Source organism: Kogia breviceps, chromosome 8 (assembly GCF_026419965.1).
Source record: "Kogia breviceps isolate mKogBre1 chromosome 8, mKogBre1 haplotype 1, whole genome shotgun sequence".
NCBI lineage: Eukaryota > Metazoa > Chordata > Mammalia > Artiodactyla > Physeteridae > Kogia > Kogia breviceps.
This window is the reverse complement of record NC_081317.1, coordinates 13,619,674-13,641,940: the sequence shown is the minus strand read 5'-3', so window position 1 is coordinate 13,641,940 and position 22,267 is coordinate 13,619,674. Positions and strand designations below refer to the sequence as shown.

The 22,267-nt window shown below is 54.1% G+C and overlaps 1 protein-coding gene across 8 annotated transcripts; it reads right to left on the bottom strand.

The window, feature by feature from the left end:
• Positions 1-1,516: 1,516 nt before the first annotated feature.
• On the bottom strand, positions 1,517-21,847 carry PHF19 (PHD finger protein 19). Of its 8 annotated transcripts, none has more exons than XR_010841879.1 (15): positions 19,768-19,885; positions 19,075-19,275; positions 18,478-18,559; positions 15,914-16,009; positions 15,311-15,411; positions 14,498-14,646; positions 12,680-12,775; positions 11,868-11,936; positions 11,574-11,694; positions 9,271-9,338; positions 7,834-8,019; positions 7,107-7,194; positions 6,261-6,346; positions 5,206-5,301; positions 1,517-4,049 (listed from the first exon to the last, which is right to left on the bottom strand). XR_010841879.1 is itself a non-coding variant. In XM_067040861.1 (15 exons), the coding sequence occupies exons 2-15, from the start codon at positions 19,258-19,260 to the stop codon at positions 3,707-3,709; spliced, it is 1,740 nt and encodes a 579-aa protein (XP_066896962.1). In that variant the 5' UTR covers positions 19,261-19,275; positions 21,706-21,847; the 3' UTR covers positions 1,517-3,706. The 8 variants fall into 8 exon arrangements, 4 of the variants coding, with proteins under 4 accessions (XP_066896962.1, XP_058929066.1, XP_066896963.1 ...); XR_010841877.1 differs by having other exon boundaries at positions 7,162-7,194; positions 7,809-7,967; positions 19,768-19,883; XR_010841876.1 differs by having other exon boundaries at positions 7,834-7,967; positions 19,768-19,881.
• Positions 21,848-22,267: the final 420 nt, after the last annotated feature.

Sequence of the window (22,267 nt, the reverse complement as noted above, 5' to 3'; positions counted from 1 at the left end):
CCAGTCAGTCTCGCCTGTGACGGCTGGCGTGTGTCATAAGAGCGTGTGTCTAGCCCTGTCTGCCGCAAACTCTGCGTTATTCTTGCAAATGAGATTTACACGTAGTGTACTTTATGAGTTTATACACATAAGTTTATACACATAGTGTACTTTATACAAATCCTATGAGCAGTGTTCCAAGATACAAGCTTTGGAAGCAAAATAAATTCTTAATTTGGCAATTTTGATACACGATTTTATATACTCTTAACCTCGTTAGGGTATTTGAATGTTATGTTATTTGAATACTATCCAATAATGTTCCCTGGTGTTTTCCAGTGTTTAAGTATTCCCTAGAGGCTGTAGTTCTTTCTGAATTCTACTAAGCTTAATATTACTATTTGTTAATTTTTTTTCAGGTATCTGTAATAACGGGGAAAGTATGAAGAATGTTCGCAGTATTTTAAGAATAAGTTATGATTTAGGGAATTTGTGAGAATTCTAATTTCTTGCTCCTAAATTCTAAACGTAGATAGGTATGTGTTGTAAATTTGTAAACACTAACGTAGACCACACAGGAACAGGGACTCCCCAGCTTGGGGAGGACCTCTGACCTCAGGAGGGCATGTAGGGCTGTTCGCTGTAGAACTTGGACTAGAGCCCAGGTCTCTGGATACTTGGTGCCATTCCCTTTTTATTCCATTACACTGATTCCAGCCCCGAGAATAATCCCATCCTCTAACCTGCCCCAGCTCCAACTGTGGTTTTGTTCCAAGGGCAGTTATAAGGTTGCAGCAGGAAGAGTGGTAGGAAAAAGCGGGAGCTGTAGTTAAAGAAGATTTTTAAGGGCAGACGTTAACACTCGGGGTTTACCATGCTACACTAACCTCTGAAAACAGAGTTCAGTTGAACTCATAGCCTTCAGTTCCCTGTAGCTTTTTCCTGTCCCTTCATGCTGCCTCTTTTTCTCTCTCCAAAGTACCTCTGATTTAGAGAAGTTTATTTAAGGTGGTAATCCATCACATTTATATGTGAGAGGGTTCCCTCAATATCTGGGGTGCTGAATACAGCAGGGATTCTCCCAGGCATGTGAAGGGTGAGGAACTGGAGCAAAGGAACCTGACAAAGTGGTGCAGGTTCCAACCAGCAGAGCCAGGCCAGGAATGCACTTCAGATTTCTACAACTGTGTGCTTGCGAACTCTGAAGCTTTACAGTACCTGTACTTAAGCATCTTCATAGGGTCACATTCTAAATTCAGTCCTCAGCTTTCACTTCTCTGTGGCCCTCAGCAAATGTTTTTTGTCCCCATGGGTCAGGTACTCACAGAAAAAAGGTTCCACATCCTTCTGGTGGCAAAGGTGAGAATATTGTTGAGAGAATGTGGTGGTGGTAGGAGTGGCATGGTGGCCAGAGAGAGGATGGGGTCTCACCATTCCTCTTCGCCTTCCAGGAAACCAGAGCTAGTTCCTCCTGGTACCCAATAGCTGATATTTCACTAGGGGAATGACAGGCAGTTTTTCAAAGTGAGCCTTTAAATTGTAAATCAGACACATTAATTATAATTTTAATATAACAAATGTTATTAAAAGCAGCAATTCAAAACCATAAATCTTTTCGAAGGTGCACAGGGTTATGATAAGGTCAGTTGGCAGTAATGCAGCTATTTTCAGGTATGAATGAAATGCTGGGGTGTGGAGTCAGTGTCCAGGTGAGGAAGACACTGTCTCCCTCCTTCCTCCTCTTCAAGGCCAGAGCCTCTGGAGCTTGAGTAGAGGAGGTGCAGGTACACTGACAGGCTGTGTTCATCCTGCACTTTCTCAGAAGCCTGGAAGGCAGGCCTGGGAGGCTGCTGTGTTCTCTGGAGCCAGGCAGGAGGCCCCGGGTTAGATCTGGCCCCATACTTCAGGCGGCTGGGGGCTGCCTTCTCAGCTCCCCTTCCACCTGGCCCCAGTTGGGGGCTTCAGTGGCAGCAGCTGTGGAGCTGAGAAGGGAGAGAACTGGGCGCAACCAGCTTGTTCCCGCCTGGACCGTGCTGGGAAGCAGAAGTAAGTGGGTGGGTGGGCTGTGTACAGGAGGCGAGGTCCCAGTTGAAAGGCACTGTTGGGGCTGAGGTTTGAGGCAAGGGGCATCTGAACGGGACCCCCCTGAATGCCCACAGATGGGGAGGGGTCAGCCTAATGGAAAAACCAGCTCTAGGCCCGCTGCTCTCAGCTCATTGTTCGTCCCCCTTCACTTTGCAGCCGGCAGCCTCCAAAACCCAGCCGAGCTGGAGGCCACAGCAGCAGTTGGCAAGGATGGTCCCCATCTGGTACACCCCTCGCCCCAGTCAAGGCACTTCTTTCCAATCAAGTGAGTCAGTTTCTAATACCGCTGGAAGCAGCAAAAATGAGGGGTCTCCTCCCCCTCCCATTTTTGGTCTCCCTCCAGGTGGGTCTGAGTTTTAATGTTGGTTCTAAGAACTCTGTATACTCCCACTGACAAAGGCTTCCCTTTTAGGGGACTTAATGACTCTGGCCCTTTAAAAAAAAATCCCAACCTGCCCCAAAAGTGATTGTCAATTTCAGAATGGGGCAGGGGATAAGGAAGAGGGTATGAGTCCCCCGTGCCTCCCTCTAGGGTCACAGCTGGTTCACGGGCAGGTGCTGGACGTTCACATTGAGTTGCAGCACGTGGCCCCCAGAAGAGGGCCAAGGAAAAGCCAAGGGCAGGAGCCACGCTGGCACCCGAAGGAGTGTGTGGCTGTGGCTGTGTGTGTGTGTGTGTGTGTGTGTGTGTGTGTATACACATCTGGAGGCTGGAGGCCGGGGCCTGTGTGTGTGCCTGGAGGTGAAAGCACACGCAGATGGAAGCTTATGTGTGGGGGGTGAGTCTGGGGGTGGGAAGCAGAGGAGACAGCCTGAGGTGTAGCAGGACACGGCTTCCTTTCCTCCAGCCTCAGGTTTGCAAAGCCAGGCCCAGCTCCATGGTAACAGAGGGATGTGGCCAGGGGAGGGAACATGGGTCTCAGAAGCTGATGCCTGCAGCCTGCACTCTGGGCCTTAATAACTGGGCTCTGGTGCTGGTGCCTTCGGAAGCAGAGGCCCAGCCTCCTCCCACCTCAAATCCTGAGAGTCCCAGGGCCTCTGCCACACAGGCTTTCCAGAGGCCTTCTCTCTCCCACCCTCACCACCTCTTCCCAAGGGCAGAAGAAGAGGCAGGCAAGTGAGAGGGAAAGGCTCCTCAAGGCAGCCTCTTACCCACCTTCACCCAGTCTTTCTCAAAGGTTTCTCTTCTCATTATGTGGTCCCTGGGATGGGTCAGGTGTAAGGATGTCCAGTGGAGGGTTGGGTGTGTAAACACACACACCCAAAAGGGGAAGGAAAGGTAAAGGGACGCACTGGGGACAAAGACTCGGGCCTCAGGAACAGGCCACAGAGCCAGCAGGACACTAATTCAGAGGAACAGGTAAACAGTTTGAGGGAGTGTGTGGAGACACTGAGAAGTAGCCAGCGGGACCTCAGAGACACAGGCAAAGAGGTGGTGAGCCTGAGGGGGCCGGAGAGCAGAACGGGCACAGCGGAGGCACAGCCCTGGCAGGCAGGCAGGCGGGCGGGCGGGCTCTGGCCAGGCACCTGCAGCTCCGTCTTGCTTCCCTCCCCCGCCCCAGCCTGGAGAGAACTGGGGAGCCTGTGGCTTCCGCTGTCTCTCCTTTGGTTTCCAGGACTGCTGGCATCCTTTGGGGGCTGGTCAGTAAGGGGTAGTCCCTTCCCACTCCACCAGGTACTGAACCTTGCCCTCAGGCGTGACCCTCCGAGCCAGCACCTGGTACTTCTCCCCACAGGCTAACCGCCCGGCTGCGCCAAAATAGTTGGTGATGGATGACTTGAGGTGGGACAAGGACGAGTCGTCTTCACTGATGCTCTCGAACGTGTGGCTGTCGATGCCCTCGTCGGGTCGCTCGGGGCCTGAGGCCCCCTCTGCGCTGCTGTCGGAGGGGCAGCGTCCCCCCAGCTCGGCCGCCCGCCGCTTTGCCCGCAGTGGCAGGTACGCTTTGGCTGCCAGCTTCCTCTTGCGGCTGCCCACTGTCCGTCTGTATCGGAAGGGGAGGAGGAGGACGACGGGAATGAAACGGGATTATCCCAAGTCCCTGTCCCTGAGTACTCCGGGCAGCAGCCCTGGGCACCAATGATCCCCCTGGATCCCCACAACAGCCCTGAGGAGGCTCCAGAGGAGAAACCACCAGCCGGGGCGTGGCAGAGCCCGATTCAAACCTAGGTGTGTCCAGCTCTAAAACCGTGTTTCTTACGTTGAGGAGCTCATTGTGGCCTGAGTCCAGGAGCACCATCCTCTGTGCTTCCTGCAGCCGTGCAGTGCAGAGGCCCTGCTTACTCTGCCTAGTCTGTCACCTGGACCCAATGCTGCTGGAGGCGTCACACAGGGGTAGGGATGGGGAGACAGACATGTATCCCCTCTCTTCCCCTCTCCCCTCCACAGGGACAGAAAGAGGTGGTGGGGGGGAGAAACACACAAAAGAAGAGGTACACAGTCACAGATAGAAACAAACCAAGACCCAAAGAGCTAGTGAGAACCGAAGAAATACAGAGGCAACAGCAGAGAAAGAGATGTTTGGAGACAAGACACGCTTCAATGGGCATTACATCGACACTTTAAATTCTACTCTTTGCAAGCGCCTCAAGTATCCTAAATACAGTTAAAAGAGCCTCAGTTAAAAAGTTGTCTGTGTGCTTTGCAGCACCACCCTCCCTTTGCTGCTGAGGACCAGCTATTGCCAAGCAGGCTGTACCTCTAGCTAGGCCTCCAGGGATTTCTGTCCCCTCTCCTAGTCCTTACACTTTGCAGGATGCCATTTCCCCTCTACCAGGCTCTTTTCCTTAAAGACCCACAAGACAGACACCAGGTTCAGACAGCCAAGAACCAGGGTCAGGGGACCCTGCAGTCAGAGGCACAGGCATTGCAAAACCATGGCAAGCAGAGGCCAAGAACCTCAGAATGGAAGAACCCTGGATCTGAAACTGCCCAGCAAGAGGTGTCACATAACCTGTAGCAGGCTAAGAGGAGCAGCCGGAACGCCCACGACTCCGAACCGGAGGGTCCCAGACCCTCACACACTTAAAGGTGGCCAGGTCCTGAGACCCAGATGCGCAGAGTGAGCCACACATCACAGATGGGGCTGGGGGTTCTGGGGGGAGCGATGGAACTTGAATGCATCGTGCTGGGAAGCTAACCTGGAGTCATAGGAAAGGCTGGTGGAAGCGGAGCCGGAGGTGCTGGCGGCATCAGTGGAGTCCACGTCGGAGAAGAAGGTCTGGCCTGAGCTGGCACTGAGAGGGAGGAGAGGGTGAGCCGGCCGCTGATCCTCAGCGCCCCTTGGGACCTCCCAGTCACCTCCTGGTCCCTCTCGCATGCAGCCTTCGTCCCAGCCGAAGCCACCTTCCCACTGAGCTTCCCGCCACCACAGCTGCAGGGGCACCTCCTCTCTCCTGAACGTTTCCTACCCATCCAGCCTTCAAGGTCCAAGGAGTCAACAAAAGCCTTCCCTGACCACCCTCCCCTGGCATCGACATAAGCACTGTGACAGTCATTAGAGATGATAATGACCATGATCCCAGGCACTCGTGCAACACCTTACAGGCTGGGAGTGCTTTCGTGTACAGGATTTTGAGTCTCATAACCACCATGCAGGAACAGGTGAGGAGGTTCAGAGAGCTTAAAGAATTTTGCTAAAGTTACACAGCTGGCAATTGGTAAGTAGGGGCTGGAGCCCAGGCCTGACTGAAGCCCCTGCTCTCTCCCCTCCATGCCTACAGGAAAGCACGAAATGACCTTTAATAGTTCTGGAGATAAAACGATGGATGCAGCCCCTCCCCCCGGGTGTACCAAGCATGAGGCTCTGTGGCGATACACAAGGAGCATCCGCCACAGCCTGGGGAGGGTTAGGGGAGGCTCCCTGGAGGAACATGAACGTGGGGTGATCACAGTAATTCTGGTATCAGGCGTGAGGCAAGGAGAAGTGGGGGCAGGGTAGGGAGGGGATGGGCTAGGCAGGCCTTGAGCGCTGCCCTGCAGCGTTGTACCTGGGAGACCTGCAGGCTTACAGCATGGGTGTTAGGCTGAAAAGCCCTAATGCAGACAGACCCTTTAGCCCAGTGACCCCAAGGGAGCTTTCCCCTCCCTCCAAAGGCTCTCTGCTTCCCATCTTCCAGAGCTGGCGGAATGGTGGTCTCCCTGCTTGGTTCCATCCCAGTCTCCAGAGCAGACCTCTCTGCCAGGTCCCTGTTACCTTTTTAAACTCTGTATCTCATCCAGCGTGAAATCGAATATGCTGGCCAGGTGGTGGTTGGTGCTCCAGGCCGAAGTAAAGTCACTCTGTGGACACAGGAAGGAGGGGCGGTCAGCCGGCAAGCATCACTTCCACCTTCCACAGCACCCTCCTCCCCGCTGAGGGCCGCACAGGCTGCACGGGGCCAGCTGGCCTTCTGAGGGTCAGACTTGTCGCTTCCTCTTTTTTCCAGTCCTGACCAGGGAGCCAGGTCATGTCAGTTCTAGTCCTGGCTCTGTCTCTGGCCGGTTGTCTGACTGTCCCATCTCTGGGCTTCAGTTACCTCAACTGCAAAAGGTGGATAATAACCCCTTCTGAGCGTCACTCTCAGAGGTGTCAGGGAGCGCGGCAGAATGGAATGACAGCTATGAAGGTGCCTTAAAAATGGTCCAGGGGAGCCACAGCTAATGTTACTCCCCACAGCAAGGGCTTCAGTGAAGATGCAGGGCTACTGAAGGCGGCAAGAATGCTCTGGAGCCCTGGTTCTGGGCTGGGCTCTGCCACTGCCTGAGGTGTGACCTCAGGAGGGTCACTGCCCTCCTGGGCCCTCCGTTTCCCCACCTGGACAGTGGAGGCAAGGATATTACCTGCCTTGCCCAGCCCCGCTCTGGGTTCTTGGGAGAACTCGGGGAGATAAAGGAGGAGTCTTGCAGTGCCTGGCCCTTCCTTGTTTAACCAGCTGTAAAAGGATCCTTTCGGGGACGTGGGAGTCCCCTGGGCCTGGGGGACTTAGTTTTCTGCACAGGAATCCCTAGTATGTGCTGACCCTGAGTGTGAAAGTGGAGAGTGAGAAAACGAGAAACTAACACTGGGGATAGCATCTTCCAGCAAAAACTTTGATCTTTTTCTTCTATAAACTCGCCTTTTCTGCTGCTGGAATTCATGAGGCAACAAACTGTGGAGACAGAAAAGGGAAAGGGTGGCCCAGTCAGAGCCTGAAGGCCTAGAGGGTGGCCCCAAGGGAGGATTGGCTGGGCAGGGGTGGGGTCACAGCATGGGAGTGGGCACAGGCCCTCCTTTACAAGGAGACCTCGGGGGGGGGGGCGTCCTCTGGGGCAGCGGGTGTGCGAGGGTGGTGGGGTATAGTGGGCAGGCAGGAGAGGAGGTGCCTCTCCTGCCTCGGGCATCCGGGTGCTCTGCCCGCCCCCCCGATGCCAGGAAGAGGGGGCTGGGCTCAGCCGGGAGAGGTAGGGACCCCTTACACACTGACTGCCCCTTGACCTCTCTGCCTCAGCCCTAAGCCAGCAAGACTGGGTCCCGTGATCTGGTTTTCCCTCCAAGCAAGGCCACAAGGGGCTGTGGCTGAAGGAGCGAGGACATGGGATCAGGTCCCGGCTCAGCCACTGACTGGCCGGTTCAGGGTGCCTCCAGCTGGGACTAACTGGCTGAAGGCCTGCCTCGATCACTTGGATGCCACCACACAGCCCAGCAGAGGGGGCTGCAGCTGGAGCCGGGAGCAGAGGACCCGAGGTCGGCTGCGGCCCCGGCCCTGGGGCCCCAGGCACTGACCCAGGCTTGCTCTTTCCTCTCTTACGCAGCTCAGAGGCGCCGTTCTCAGTGGGCACCAGGCCCTTGTCGGGCAGCAGCTTCCCGGGGGGGTTGGGCGGGACGCGGATGCGCAGGCGGAAGATGCACTTCTTCTTCTTGATCTCCTTGCCGCAGAGGAACCTGGGGGTGGGCAGGGAGAGGAGAAAGCTCTGGAGCCTGTCCGTCCATCCTCCTGGGGAGGAGAGTCAAGTGTTAAAACCTCCCTCTCCGCCTCCCAGGACCCAGAGCTAAAATCCAGAGACACTGATTCCTCAAAGCCTGTGGGATCAGGGGCTCCAGGTGGCGGCCGAGAGTGTAGCTGGTGGCTCCTCCCTGTCCTTGCTTGTCTTGTGTGTGGTTCTTGCTGCTCTTCACCCTTTTCTTCTCTGCCTCAACCAGCCCCAAGGCCTCTGCCTACAGGAAGCCCTCCTCCAGCTCCCAGCTCCCCGTGGAACCCTATGGTCAAAACACTGGATTCCACACCACTCTGTTCTCTGCTCTCCCCAAGGAGACTGAAAGCACCTCCAGGCACGTCCCTCACCCTTCCATCACTGGCTGAGCTGCCATGAGGCTGCAGAGGTGACTTGGAGCCACAGTCCTACCCTCAGGAGACTGTCCACAGAGAGGTCAGGAGGCCCCATGTACTCAAGTAGAGGGCTGTGTCTGGGCCCCAAACCGTGACAAGATGAAAGAGAGAGTGGATAGTTCTGTCTAGAGATGTCTGGGGAGGCTTCACAGAAGCAGGGACCGTGTCTTATTCACGGGGTCCTCAGTACCTACACAGGGCTGACACAGAGCAGTTCAATAAATAGTCATTGATGGAACAAATGAATGAAAGGCATCGAAGAGCATCCTAGGTGAAGAAAGTGTGAGCAAAAGCACTGAGTAGGAAAGCAAAGGGTTCAGAATGGCTGACGCTCAGAATAAAGCAAGCAAAGGGTCCGTGGAAGAAGGTATGGACAGGGTCTCATCATAAGAGGCCTTGAATGCCATGCTAAGGAGCTTGGGCATTCTCCGTGGTGGTAGCAAGGGGCATGCCAGCCGTGTGTTCTGAGAAGAACTCAGTAGTCTGGATGGGCAGACATGGGCTGGGGACAGGTGATGAATCCGTGCTTCAGTGCCTGGCCCAGAACCATAGATGGCTAGTGCAGGGGAGCCCTCAGAGAGCAGGGGGGCCCTCAGAGAGCAGGGGTTGCAGCCCCCTGTGGAGCTGAGTTCAGTATCAAAATGTGTCTGGCTGCAGGAGTGGTCAGCAGAGGCAACCCAAAGGAAGGGGGTGCTCCCTGATCTTGAAGGACGGGTAGTATTCATATAGTCAAAGAGAAGTGGAGGGAGACCCAGGTGGGAGCATAGCTTGTGCAAAGGTCATGAGGTAGGAAGACACTTTAACTGAAATCCAACCTGTCGGGGGGCCCACAGCACTCCCTCCCTTCCCTGCACGCACCGGCTTTTGTAACTGTTCAGAGCGTTGAGGAGATGTGGTCCTCGGTCCGTCACGGGGGTGCTGGTGAGCTACCGGGGAGCAGAGCAGAGGATAATCAGACCTGGCACATGGCATCTGAGAAGGCCTCAGCCCCTGTCCCCACCCTCCCCTCAATCTCCTGATGCCCCGAGTCCTCCAGGTGAGGACCACTGACTTGTTCCATGATCTCAGACAAGTCTTTTCACCTCTGAGCTCACATCCCCATCTGTAAATGAGGAGCCTAACTCCTGTCCTAAATGTATCAAGAGCTTTAAAAATGTCCATGCCCTTGACCCAGTAACGCTGCTCCGTGGAACCTATCACACAGACATGACACACAAATAAAGCTTTATGTACAAAAAAGTCCACCGCATCATTTTCCTAATGATGGGAAAGAAACTACATGCCCAACAGGAAGGAAACAAGTAAACTATGGTGGAAACCATGCAGCCATGAAAAATGTTGATTAAAAACTCTTTCATAACATGGAAAAGTATTTATGATATAATGTAAACTGAAAAAAATGACTTAAAATTGTATATACTCTTTCTGTTTTGTATACAGATTCATTTGTATTATTTTTTAGATTCTACATACAAGTGACAATATTTGCCTGACCTACTTCACTTAGTATAATATTCTCTAGGTCCATTCATGTTGCTGCAAATGGTAATACTTCATTCTTTTTATGGCTGAGTAATACTCCATTGTATATATACACCACATCTTAAACCAATCATCTATTGATGGGAAATTGGGTTGTTTCCATGTCTTGGCTATTGTAAATAGTGCTATGACCATTGGCGTGCAGGTGTCTTTTTGAATTAGAGTTTTCATCTTTTCTGAATATATGCCCAGGAGTGGGGTTACTGGATCATATGGTAGCTCTATTTTTAGTTTTCTAAGGAACTTTCATTCTGTTTTCTATAGTGGCTGCACCAATCTACATTCCCACAAACTTATGGTTACCAAAGAGGAAAAGGAAGGGGAAGGGATAAATTAGAGGGGTATGGGATTAACAGATACACACTACTATACATAAAATAGATAAACAACAAGGATTTACTGTATAGCACAGGGCACTATATTCAATACCTTGTAATAGCCTATAATGGAAAACAATCTGGATAAAATATATATATGTGTGTGTGTATGTGTCTATATATATAGACACACACACACACACACACACACACATATTTATGACTGAATCACTTTGCTGTATACCTCAAACTAACATAATATTGTAAGTCAACTATACTTCAATAAAAAATTGTAAATACCATATAATCTAAGCCATATAAAAAGACAAATAGACGTAGATAAGAGGATTGAACTATGTGCACCTATGTGTGTTAGCAGTGGATGTTTCTGAGTTGTGAGGTGCAGGAGTATGGATGGTTTTCTTTGAAGTATACTTTCTTATACTTTTTGGTACTTTGAAAATTTTCTACCAGGACCACGTATGATTTTTTTTTTAATAACGCAGGAAAGAAATTATTTAAAAAATACCAGCTCTACCTATCTTTTAGGGCTTTATAATATGTATGCCTTTTATAAATTATCAAACACTGTAAATGAAGATGTTACTATATGAAGAACTTCTGCCGAGCATAAAGATTACTTTAAAAAAAAAAGCCCTATTTCACTGAAGGATTTGGGGCAGTCAGCAGAGAAGATGCCTCACTCTGGATGTGGTGGAGAGGATTCAGAGGGTGTCATTAAAGGGTGCACGGTCCTGCCGTGGAAGTGGTTGGTTGGAGAAGCCCTGGCTCAGCCCTTCACCTCTGACATCCTGAAAGTCTCCCGTTTGTGACTTCACTCCGTGAATCCCATCTCCCAGACCCCTGCTGATCGCTTCTGCTATTCAGAGTACGACCGGCAGAGGGCAGACCCACTTTACTTTCCATCCTAGCCAGGTAACCTGGAGTGGGTCACACATCTCTGTAGGGAGACCTCCTCCAGCCAGACTCGACCCCCAGCTCCCTACGGCTGAGCTGGTGAGGCCCTAACCCACCCACTACCCAAGCCTGGGTTAGGAAGCTCCTTGCAGGGAACAGGCTCAGATGCCTGGACTCAGAGATGCAACAGCTCAAAGGCTCTGGGTCTTTGTCCTCACTCAGCAGCCCTCACGGACAGCCAGCGTTCCTGAAGAATTGCGCTCAGAGACCCGGATCCTAGTGCGGTGCCGTGTGACCCTGGGCAAACCTCCCACCTCTCTGGACTTAGGGAACCCCACTGTGGAACGGATTCTCGCCATTCTGATGTCCCATGGTTTTGCATACCTTGCCAAGCTGCAGGAGCTCCCAGTGGTGGTTGACAAAGGCCAGAATCTCCTCAAAGTCAAAGTACTTCTTCTTGCTCTGCACCCCGAGGTTGTAGAGGGCCAGGTGAACCACATCGACCCTGGGCAAGGGTACAAGGAGGCGGGCCCAGAGTGAGCTGCCTGGGTCCAGGCTGAAGGGCAGGGGCAAGGCTGGGACCTGGTGGCTGGAAATGGAATTGTTCCCGGAGGGAGGAGGGAAGGGAGGAACTGGGAAGGGACAGGAGTGGGCCTGGGCCAAGCCCCACCCTCTCACCATCGCAGGGGCAACCTCTCGATGTACTCTGGGCCCTGGTTGCACACGGAGCAGAAAAACAGGTAGAACCTGTGGGTGGGTGAAAAGGGGGCCTGTGGTAGGAGGGGCTCTGACACCCCACCCTGGTCCAGCGCCCTCACCCCCCCGCCCTGCTTTCCGGTAGTCAGCATGTCCTCATTCCCTCTGAGGAAGGGATAAAGATGGGGCAGAACAGGAACCAAGAACTACTCCCCTACCCCTTCTAACCTGTACCTCAAACCCTTTCCCAAATATCACTGCCCTGGAGTGGCTGAGTTCAGAGTGAGATGAACTAGGCTGGGCTGCAGGGACCACCCTCTTCCCCTCTGCCTGACACACACACACACACACACACACACACACACACGCACTCAATCACAAACCACGTGAGACATCAACCAAGAGACACACAGTATCCTGTTTGACACACATAAGCCTTCCACTAGCTTAGCCCCCTTGGTTAGAAGCCAGATCAAGTCATCCATTTCCCCCATGCCTCCTCCAACAACCCCGGTCAGGGCTGGGGCAGGGCCTGTGTCTCTCCCCCTTCCCCAGACACTTGAAGCGTCTGGGGCTTAGGGAAGGTGGGGCTGCGACTGGGGATGTGGCCCAGCGCGTCCCTCTACTGGGAAGGCCTCCTCACCCTGAGCCGCCTCTGTAAACAGGGACACACTGTCCCAGCCCCCCACTGGGGGTCTAGGGCCTGGCAGGCAACCTGAAGGAGTTGCTGCAGCTGCTGCCCCCATCCCCGTCCCCTCACCCCCAAGGCTGAGCCAGACCAGATTAGCACCTACCGGTCTCCGAACATCATGGGCTCATTGAGACACTGGGTGCAGGCCTCGTGGAACCACTGCCTGCACCGGTAACACTGCAGCATCCGCAGGTACCATCTGGAGAGCCAGAGGAGCCAGGGTCAGCCAGGCCCACACTCCCAGCCAGGGATCAGCCTCAGCAACCTTTCCCAACACAAACTCGCCCTCCGGCGGGGGACAGGGAAGAGAACTCACAGTTACTGAGCACTGGGCTGTGCCAGGGGAAGCCCTGGCAGCGGGGCATAGGCTATATCATTTTATCTCACCATCTGGTCAAACACGGGCTGCTGTCCACATTTTACAGGTGAGTCAGAGGTTAAATAGCTTGTTCAAGGTCACTCAGGAGGCAAGTGGTGGATGGAGACTCAAATCCTAGCCTCCCTGACTTCAAAGCCCATGATGCTCTTTGTGCCACACTGGAGCCCCCATCTCTGGCCTGTGTCTCACACACTGCTTCCCAAACACTACTGATGGGGAAAGGTTTGCCCTGGAGACTTCACAGGAGAATAAAGGTTCCTATAAGCCCCTCACCTGGTAATGTATCTACCCCACCACAACCATGCAACAACTACTCATTGAATAAGAATGAAAACCAAAAAGGTGTTTTCTTAATTAACAGTCAATGCTTTGTTCACACCTTGTCAGGTGTGGTCCTTGGACCACCTGCATCAGAATCACCTGGGGTCCAGGTTAAAATGCAGAAGATTCCTTGACCCGTTCCAGGCCTACTCAATCTTTGGGGTAGCCCCTGGGAGACACACTTCGGACAATCACCCGAGCAACTCTGCCCAGTAAGCATTGAGAGCCATCACCTCAGTGCTGCAAAGGTCTCTATGAGCATTTCTCCATCTGTTATCCAAAATGCCTCAACACCCATGGAAGGATGATGGGGCCAAGGTTATTAATCCCACTTGAGAGATGAAGTACTTCAAGTGATTTGCCCAAATCACCCAGCTAGATCGTAAGCACAGCCTCCAGACCCCTAGTGCTTGTCAGCAGAACTTGGGGGTGAGACTCAGGACTTCAGGGTGTCCTGTAGGCTGTTTCCTGGGGGCAGAGGTTCCATCTCTCACTTCTGTGGTTCCCCCCAGTGTTGGTGCAGTCAGCCCAAGGGAACAGGCTCAATCAGCCATGGCTGCGTGGAGGCCCAGGCCACAAGGAACAATCAAAGACTCGCATCCTACATACAGTCAGGGTAAGAACCCCCTCCCTCCACAGCGTCCCCAAGGTATTCCCCCCAACCCCTGCTAGCACACCTCCAGGGAAAAGGACCTTCGTATCTCATCAGCAGCCTGTCTCATTGACTCTGGCAATGGAAAGGTTTATCTCAACGTCCCTGCACCAACAGTAACAGCTCACATTTGTTAAAGTGCTTACCAAGTGCCAGGCACTGTGTGAGCCTTTACATGAATGACCGAATTCACCCACCGCTCACAGCCACCATGTCACGGGAAAACTACGATGAGCACTGAGGCTCAGGGGTGGCACAGCTCTAAGGGGCTGGGAAAATGTGGACACTGGGGACTAGTCCGGTAACCACTCTTCAATACTGCCTTCTTTTCCACGGTGCCCCAAGAAAACACCTCCACTCCCCCGCACCCCGCTGCGGAGAGCGCTAGCCCGGTGCTCTCGAGCCCCGAGCGCGCTCTGGTGTCATCCCCGGGGCCTGAGGGAGGATACGGGCTCTTCCATGGGGATCTGGCTCGCCCAGCCAGCCGCGCCTACGCCGCTTCCCTGGGGCCCCGCCCCGCGCCCCGCCCCTCGGGGAGGCCCCGCCCCGCCCCGCCCCTGCGGCCTTACTCTCCCGGCCCGCCGCAGTAGCAGTAGCATTGCTGCTGGTTGGTGCGGTGGGGCGAGTCCCACTCCAGCTCCTCGGGCTGGTAGGACAGCACCATCTTCACAGCCTGCAGGGTCCTGGCGATGGCGCCCTTCTTCAGCGCGCCGCCTTTCTGCGGGAAGATGAGGGCCCGAGTTACCCGCGGGGGTCCCGGTTGGGCCACACGTGGCTCCCTATCAAGGCTAATGCCGACCAGGTGGAACAAGATATTCCAATGTAGTCAGAAACGCACAAAGCCTCTTCTCATCAATCCCAGATCCATCCTTTCTCTATCCCCAAGGAGCTCTCTATCTCCAATAATATTAAAAGTAATAAGCACAACAATAAAAGTAACAATGATAACCAACACATATTGAGAGTGAGCGCGTATATGGATTTTCTCTCTTAATAGTAAAGCACTATTTGTTGGGGGCCTCGTACTCCTGACACCAAACCTGTATCCATTTGAAGAGTACTTTTTTTTTTTGGCCGCACAGCATGTAGCATCTTAATTCCCCCACCAGGGATCGAACCCGCGTCCCCTGCATTGGAAGCACGGAGTCTTAACCACTGGACCACCAGGGAAGTCCCCCAACCTGTATGCATTTAACAGCTAAGGAAACAGGCTCAGGGAGGCTAAGGAACCTGCACAAGGACATACAGCTGGTTAAGTGGCAGTCGCTGTCTGCCTCCAAAGCCAGGCTCTGTGACCAGGTGTGAGGCCCGAGCCCAGGGAGTCTCTGGGCTTCCAGACTGGAGGATGGGGAGAAGCAGGGTGGGAAGGATGGAGGGCTCACCCGCACAGCCAGCGCAAAGATGCAGCGTCGGCAGAACCAAGGTGTGAGCAGGGGCCGGTCGGCACTGCCCGCTATGGGGATGTGGCACTGCTGGTGGTAACCTATGGCAAAGGAGAGGGGGTGAGTGCCCACGAGGAAGCAGTGGCCCGAGGCCAGTCAGCCCAGAGGTGGCAGGCTGGGGAGGGCTGCGGCCAAGTCCTAGGAGCTGTGTGCCTGCCAGCTGCCAGGGGACTGGCTGGTGATGCTCACCAGGCAGCCAGGCTGGTGTCCAAGCAGGCCACTAAGAGCCAGCATTGGCCCCGTGCGGGAAGCACCAAAGGTCTGGCTTCAGCCTCTGTGCCCCATCTCTCCTACCCATCGTCTCCACCCACGGGGGCTCCAAAGTGCATAACTTCTCTCACTTTCCAGAAGCCCCAGCTCTCCCCAAGGATCACCTCCCTGGGCCCTCATTCCCAGAGACTGGCCCCTTGTCATTCTGGAGCTCCAAAAGAAACAGGAAGCCAGCTAAGGCCCCAATGGTCTGAGGCGATGCAGGTTCCGAGCCAGCAGGGAATGGGGACCCACAGGTCTGGGCCTTCTCCATGCCCTGCTCATCACACTCACCCAGGCCACACTTCCCACAGATGAGGATCTCATTCAGTGGTCCTGATGTCTTCCCCAGGCAGATGTTGCACTTGGGTTCCTCTCCTGGAACACCAGCTGAAAGAAAAAGGCCCTCTAGGGTCAGGTCGCGCTCACAGGAAAGAGCAGTTTTAAAATTACATTCCAGATGCTGAGCCTCTACTGAGTGCTGGGCCCCACACGCCAACTCACTGAGCTGCCTATTACCATTAGCCCATTCTAAAGATGGGGAAATTGAGGCTCAGAGAGGTGAAGTCCCATGCTCAGCTGGTAAGTAGTAGGGGAGGATTCAAACCCGCAGCTATCTGACATCAAATTATTTGTCCTTTTCACCATGTCATGCTGCCTCTCCTGCTTAATTTAACTTGATTTGTTAAAGTTTTTTATGTTAAATAATTTAAAAAAATTTTATTATGGAATAATAACAGAACGTTATAATGAAACTCCACGTTCTTATCAACAATCATGAACTCACGGCCAATCTTGTTTTGACTATATTCCCACTCACTTCCCCCCCCTCCTGTATTAAATATTTCAGTACATATGGCTGAAAGTTCAGGACTCTAAAAAAAAAAATAACTACAGCACCTTTATTGCACCTAAAAATTAAAAATAAGTTCTTAATATCACCAAATTCAGTTAGTGTTCACATATCCAACTGTCTCAAAAAAGTCGTAACAATTTTAAGTTTGATCAATTGCTTTTAATCTACAGTTTCCCTCTCCATCTCTCTTTTTCCTTTGCAATTTGGCATTGTTGGAGAAGAAATATGTATTTATGACTGAAGGGCTTGAGTGAATAAAGTAAGACACATTTTGATGTGTGTTTCTGTCTCATTTCCCCTAGCAGACGGAAAGTTCTGTAAGGGCAGAAAAGGTATCTGTTCATCTCTGTGTTCCCAGGACCTCTTATGGGGTGTGGCACATAACACGTGTTCAAGACATGTTTGTTGAATAAATGGTCTCTTGCCTCTTATCCCTGAATATGCTCCCCAGGAAGTAAGTCTTCACTGGCTTAATGAAGTGTTGGATCAGTAACTATAGCGTGCTCAGCCTTATGCTCTCACCTTGGGCGACCCCAGAGGGCTGCTGTCCTACCTGTGAGGAGCAGTGATCTGGCTGGGGAGCCACATGGTTCCCCAGGTGAGCACTGCAGCACCTCCTTGGTGCCTGGCATACAGTGGGCCTTCTATTCAGGGTGTGCTACTTTGATCCATGGTTTGGACTGTCTTTCCTCACCAGCTGGCTCCTTCTGCTTTCAAAAAAAAAGGTAGCCCAGGAGAGGAGACCCTCGTTGCTTTGGATTTTTAAATAATACCTTTAGGGTGAGAGGGGCTTGGAGAAGCATCAGTCTGCATTAGCCACAGCATCTTGGAGAAAAAGGCAAGTTGGAAGCTCGACTAACTGGCTGGGTTCTGTGGCCTCTGCTTGGCAGGCTCTTGAAATCATCTCTTACAGTAACAAAGTCTTCAGAAACAGCTTCCCTGTAACTCAGCAGCACTGGGCTAAGCATTTAACCACACTGTGAGGCCAGTACGTTCAGTTGCCTTTTTCTCAGATGAAGAAACAGGCTCACAGAGGTTATGTCACTCACCCAAAGATATGCAGCAGTAAGTGGCAGAGCTAGAATATCTTGGTCCGAGGAATATTGGACCCTAAAACCTGCCTCTTCCCCACATACCGCCATGTCGGTTCTCCTGTTACAGCATAAATGGCAAAAAAAAAAGTCTCTTCTCTCACAGTAACTCTGATTGGTAGTGGCTGCTTGGAGCTCCATGTTGAAAATATACAAGTACTGTGATTGATTAGTGATGTCTGTCATGTACATGGCAAGGAAGAAAGGTGGCAAGAATGCCCCCAATCTGTCATCTCTATAAGACAGTGTCAGCTCTCTGAGGGCAGGGATGATACCCAACCCAGCTCCCTTTCAACTCTGAAAACTGGCTCAGCTCCATCCCAGTAAGTCCATCATCACCTTGCCTGGTTCATATCTGCTTGTTTGGTCTTTCCCCCACAGAGACAGCTGGCCCAGCTCCATCCAGGTAAGTCCATCATCACCCTGCCTGGTTCATATTTGCTTGTTTGGTCTTTCCCCCATGAAGAGAGCTGCCTCCCTAGTTTTCTTACCATGCTGATAGGGGACACTGTGCTTATACCGAAAGGTGACAATTCTGATTGCCTGGGCCCTTCCCTGTTCCCTAGCCCCAGAGTGACCCAGAGCTTTGGGCAGCAAGGAAGCAAACACAGGCCTGGGACCCAACCCTGCCCTCCCAGCACCTCCCCAAGCCACTTTCTCCATCTGCTTGCCTCCCTCATGAGGTAGGAGTACTCAAGGGGATGACAGATGTCATAAGTGTGTTTCCACATAAATGTACAGCTGGTAATCCGATCAGCATCTCAGGTGCGCCTGGGGCTCCAAGGACAAGGCCAGATGGCAGAAGTTAGAGACAGAAGGAGAGAAGGAAAAAATGGAGGGAGAGGGGAGAGGAGAGAGGATCGGGGGTTGGGCGGGGGTGTGTGTGTGCCTGAAATCACAGGAATACTCACCATGCTGTATGTCCTTCCACAAGACCCAGTATTTGGAGTTATCTTCAAAAGTTACAAGGCAGCTCTGCTTAGAACTGCTGACCTGGGGCAGAGAGAGGGAAGGGCAGTGAGAGACAGTAGCTGGGGAAAAGCCACTTGAACACGGTCTTCCTCTCCCATTTCTGTCCCCACAGGTCAGAGGGTTTAGACCTCTCCTTGTGCTGCAAAAAGGAGAGCCAGGCTAGAAGGGGAAGGAGGATGGCAGTTCCGGAGGTAGCGCACACACACTCACTGGACTTGTGCAGTCAGGGGCTGGGGGACGGCAACTTGGCGGGAATGCCGAGGACAGAACGGGCCAGGTGATCGTTTGTGATCCTCTCCAACCTGATTTTGTTTTGTTTTGTAGGCTCACAGAGCACATTTCTAAAGATGTTGGCCCTAAGGATGGCACATGCTTTTACAGGCTCCGCCTCCTTCCACTTTCAGCTTTGGAGCATAAGGACAAGGCTGGAATTTCCCAGCAATCTCCCACCCTCCATCACTGGTCTGAGGCCGAGACCAGAGGAGGAGCAGAGAGATGCTGAGCCTGGAAACTGGGGCCAGGGAGGAAAGGTTTACCCTCTTGATCTTCCCGAGATAATACAGTCCATCTGTCCACCGGCACAGCACATACTGGCCCTCTGTCAGCTTGGACATCAGGTCTTTGAAGTTGTTCTTGGCTTTTGCCAGGGCCCCCTTGTTGGGGAGGTGGCTGGTGGCACCATAGGAGTCCCGAGTCCCTGGGTCCAGACCTCGATTCTCCATCAGCTTCCACTGACACTGGAAGAGAAAGAGAAAGGGGTTTTTACTCCTTACTTCAGGAGAAGGGGAAGGAAGGAAAGAAACCACCATTTATGTAACCTGTGCTATGTGCCAGATGCTTTTATCTCACTGGATCCTCCTGACAACGCTGTGAGGGAGGCATTATTAGTCCCATTTTACCGGTCAGGAAACTGAGGTTTGACAAGGGGAAGTGGCTATGGGGTCAGAGGCAGAGCCATGGTCCATAATCAGGCAAGCTGATTCTAAGTTCTGCTCTCTCCCCACCCATACCATGCAGCCTTCTAAATAGAAAGGCTCTGTCAACCAACCACGGAGCAAAATCTTCCTGCCCAATGGGACCTGAACCTCACTCCCTGGCTTCACAGCCAGAGGTTTTATCCCTAAAGCAAACATACTCTGTGTTCTCTGAGTGGAGGACCTTCTCCAGCAGAGCAGCGGGAAGTTCTCAGACCCCTGACCCCTACCCAGAGAGCTGCAGAGAAAACTCACCTGGAGAGAAAAACTCCTGGGTGGCTTGTGAACTGGTATAGACTTGGCCATCTGTGTCTTCTGTAATCTCCTTTTCTGTTCTCAATTATGGGATGATTTAATGGACACCAATTCTGGGACATTTAAACTCACTTATGCTTTTACTCAGATGCAAACCAGCTCCAAGCAGTGAAGTCATTGCCATGCCAACCTCTCCACATCTGTCTTTCACCATCCTACAAAACGTGCTGCTCCCACTGCTTTCACTTCTTCCTGCTACTATGGTACTACTAGGGTCCCCAGACCCCCTAGCATCTTAGACTTCTCCAACCGATGAGTTGCCACAGCAGCCAAGCACAGTGACTTCCGGCACCCTGCTCCTCTTTTCCGGCCCCCTGTCCTGGTCTGAGTTCAGGCCTCACCTTGCCTGGGCCATTCATTCACTCAATAACTGTTTCCTGAGCCTTGTACTCAACTCACCTATGCTGGGCACCTGGGATTCGAAATGCAACCACCAGCGCCCAGTGCTAAACAGGCCACTCCCTGTTTCCTGCCTCCCCACCAGACTCTTCCACAGGGCCATCAATTCCCATCTTCTTATTCTCCCAGAAACCTTCTGTGGCTCCCCAGTACCTTCAATGGCATTCAAAGCCCCCCCCACGGCCCCCTCCTCCTCAATCTGGGCTCACCGAGCTCCAGGCCCCTCCACACACTCTCCGCTAAGCCAAAAACACAGCAGCCCTCTGTTCCCTGCACCCGCTACTCTGGTCCTCTCCTTCTCTGCCAAGGCGCTGGGCACCTGGTGTTATGATTACCTGTAGACAGGGAGAGAGTCCTGTGTTTTTCCCTGTTAAGTGTGTGTGTACTCCTGTGAGACTGTGTTCGATGTCTACGGCCTTATGTCAGTGAGCATATGAAATGGAATACATGTGTGTGCACGTCAAGGGCCCTGGGGCAGGCATGGCCTTGCTGGGGTCTTTACTCTCCAGACGGTGGCGCGGCCACGTCCCCTCTTGCCTCGCCTCCCCCCCCCCGGCCCCCGCCCCTTCCCCCCCATTCCTCTCTTTTCTCCAGGGCAGAGCGCGCAGGCACCGGTCAGGGTGTGCAGTCCAAATCTCTGCCTTCTCCCTGCCACCTGGCTCCCGGGCGCTGCAAGGTCCCTGCCCGCCGGGCCTGGGGCCCGGGCCCGCGGCAGGTTCACAAACTGACACTTCCTCCCCCGCCGCGCCGTTGGGAGCAGGCCCGGTCGCCGCACCCCCCCTGGCGGGGCGGGGGCCCTCGGGTGGCGGCCCCCCCAACCGCGCCTCCATCCTCCCGGAGCGGGCCCCCGCGGACTGTGATTGGCTGATTCAAACCCATCTGCAAAGAAATGCCTGTTTGCGGGTTCCCTTCGGCGTCCAGTTCAAATCCGCGGCACCCGGATCGCGGGGCCGGGCGGGGGCAGGAAGCGAGGATGATTCATGCGCAGGGGCCTCTCCCAGGGCGGCCGTTGGCTTTTTAAAAAGGGTGTTTGGGAGGGGAAAAAGCTTGCAGAAGTACCCCCTTCGGGTTCAAACGCTCCTCTCTTTAGTCGTTCCGACGCCAAGCCTCCCCCATCCCAATCCTGCCGCAGCCTGACTTCGGACGTGAGCAAAATCCCAAACGCCCCCGTCGGTCTCCAAGCCACCCACCCCCCGACACACACAACAGGAAAAATAAAGATTTTAGGCACAGGACTAGCGACCTGTCACACACGCCCCCCAAAGGCTCGGGGACCCGGGCGGGGCTCCCGCCACCCCGCGGACACCGTTCACCCCTCTCCACCCCCCAGGCGTGCGGCTTCCCAGGACTCCAACGCCCCCGGAGGCGTCTGACCCGCCAAAGTTCAGGAAATTTCCAAAAGAGGGATGACTGCAGGGAAAGACGAGTGTGGCGGGGAGTCCCCCGGCCCGGGCCGGCAGCCCGCAGCGCTGAACTTACCGCGAGGCTGCGTGTCCGCCGGTCCCACTTGGAGTCTGGCCACCAGGCGCATCGGCGGCGGAGGTGGCTGCGCTCGGCCCGCGGCTGCCCGGCCGAGTGTCCGCCCGTGGGGCCGGGGTCGGGGTCTCGGCGGGGGCGGGGCGGGGCGGGGGCGCCGCGGGGAGGAGGGGGGGGCGGAGGAGGAGGGAGGGGCCGGGGCGCTCAGGAAGGGGCCCCCCGGGCGCGGGGCGCCATCTTTTTCGCGTTTTCCCGCGAATTATTGACGTCCCGCTTATGTAATTAGCGGGGGCCGCGCCGGCCTCGCCATTGGAGCCCGCGGCCGCGGGGCCCCGCAGCACCGCCCGCCCGCCGGCTCGCCCACTCCCGCCCCCGGGCTGCCCCCGCGCCGCGCCCCGGCCTCCGCCCCCGCCCCCGCCCCCGCGGGCGCGCATCCTCCGCCGCCACCGCGCGCCGGACGCAGACAAGCGGCGCGAGCGCACACGGACGCGGAGCCTGCGCCCCGGCCCGACTGCCCGGTGGAGGCGCAGGCACAACGCGGGCACACGAGGAGGCGCGCGCGGCA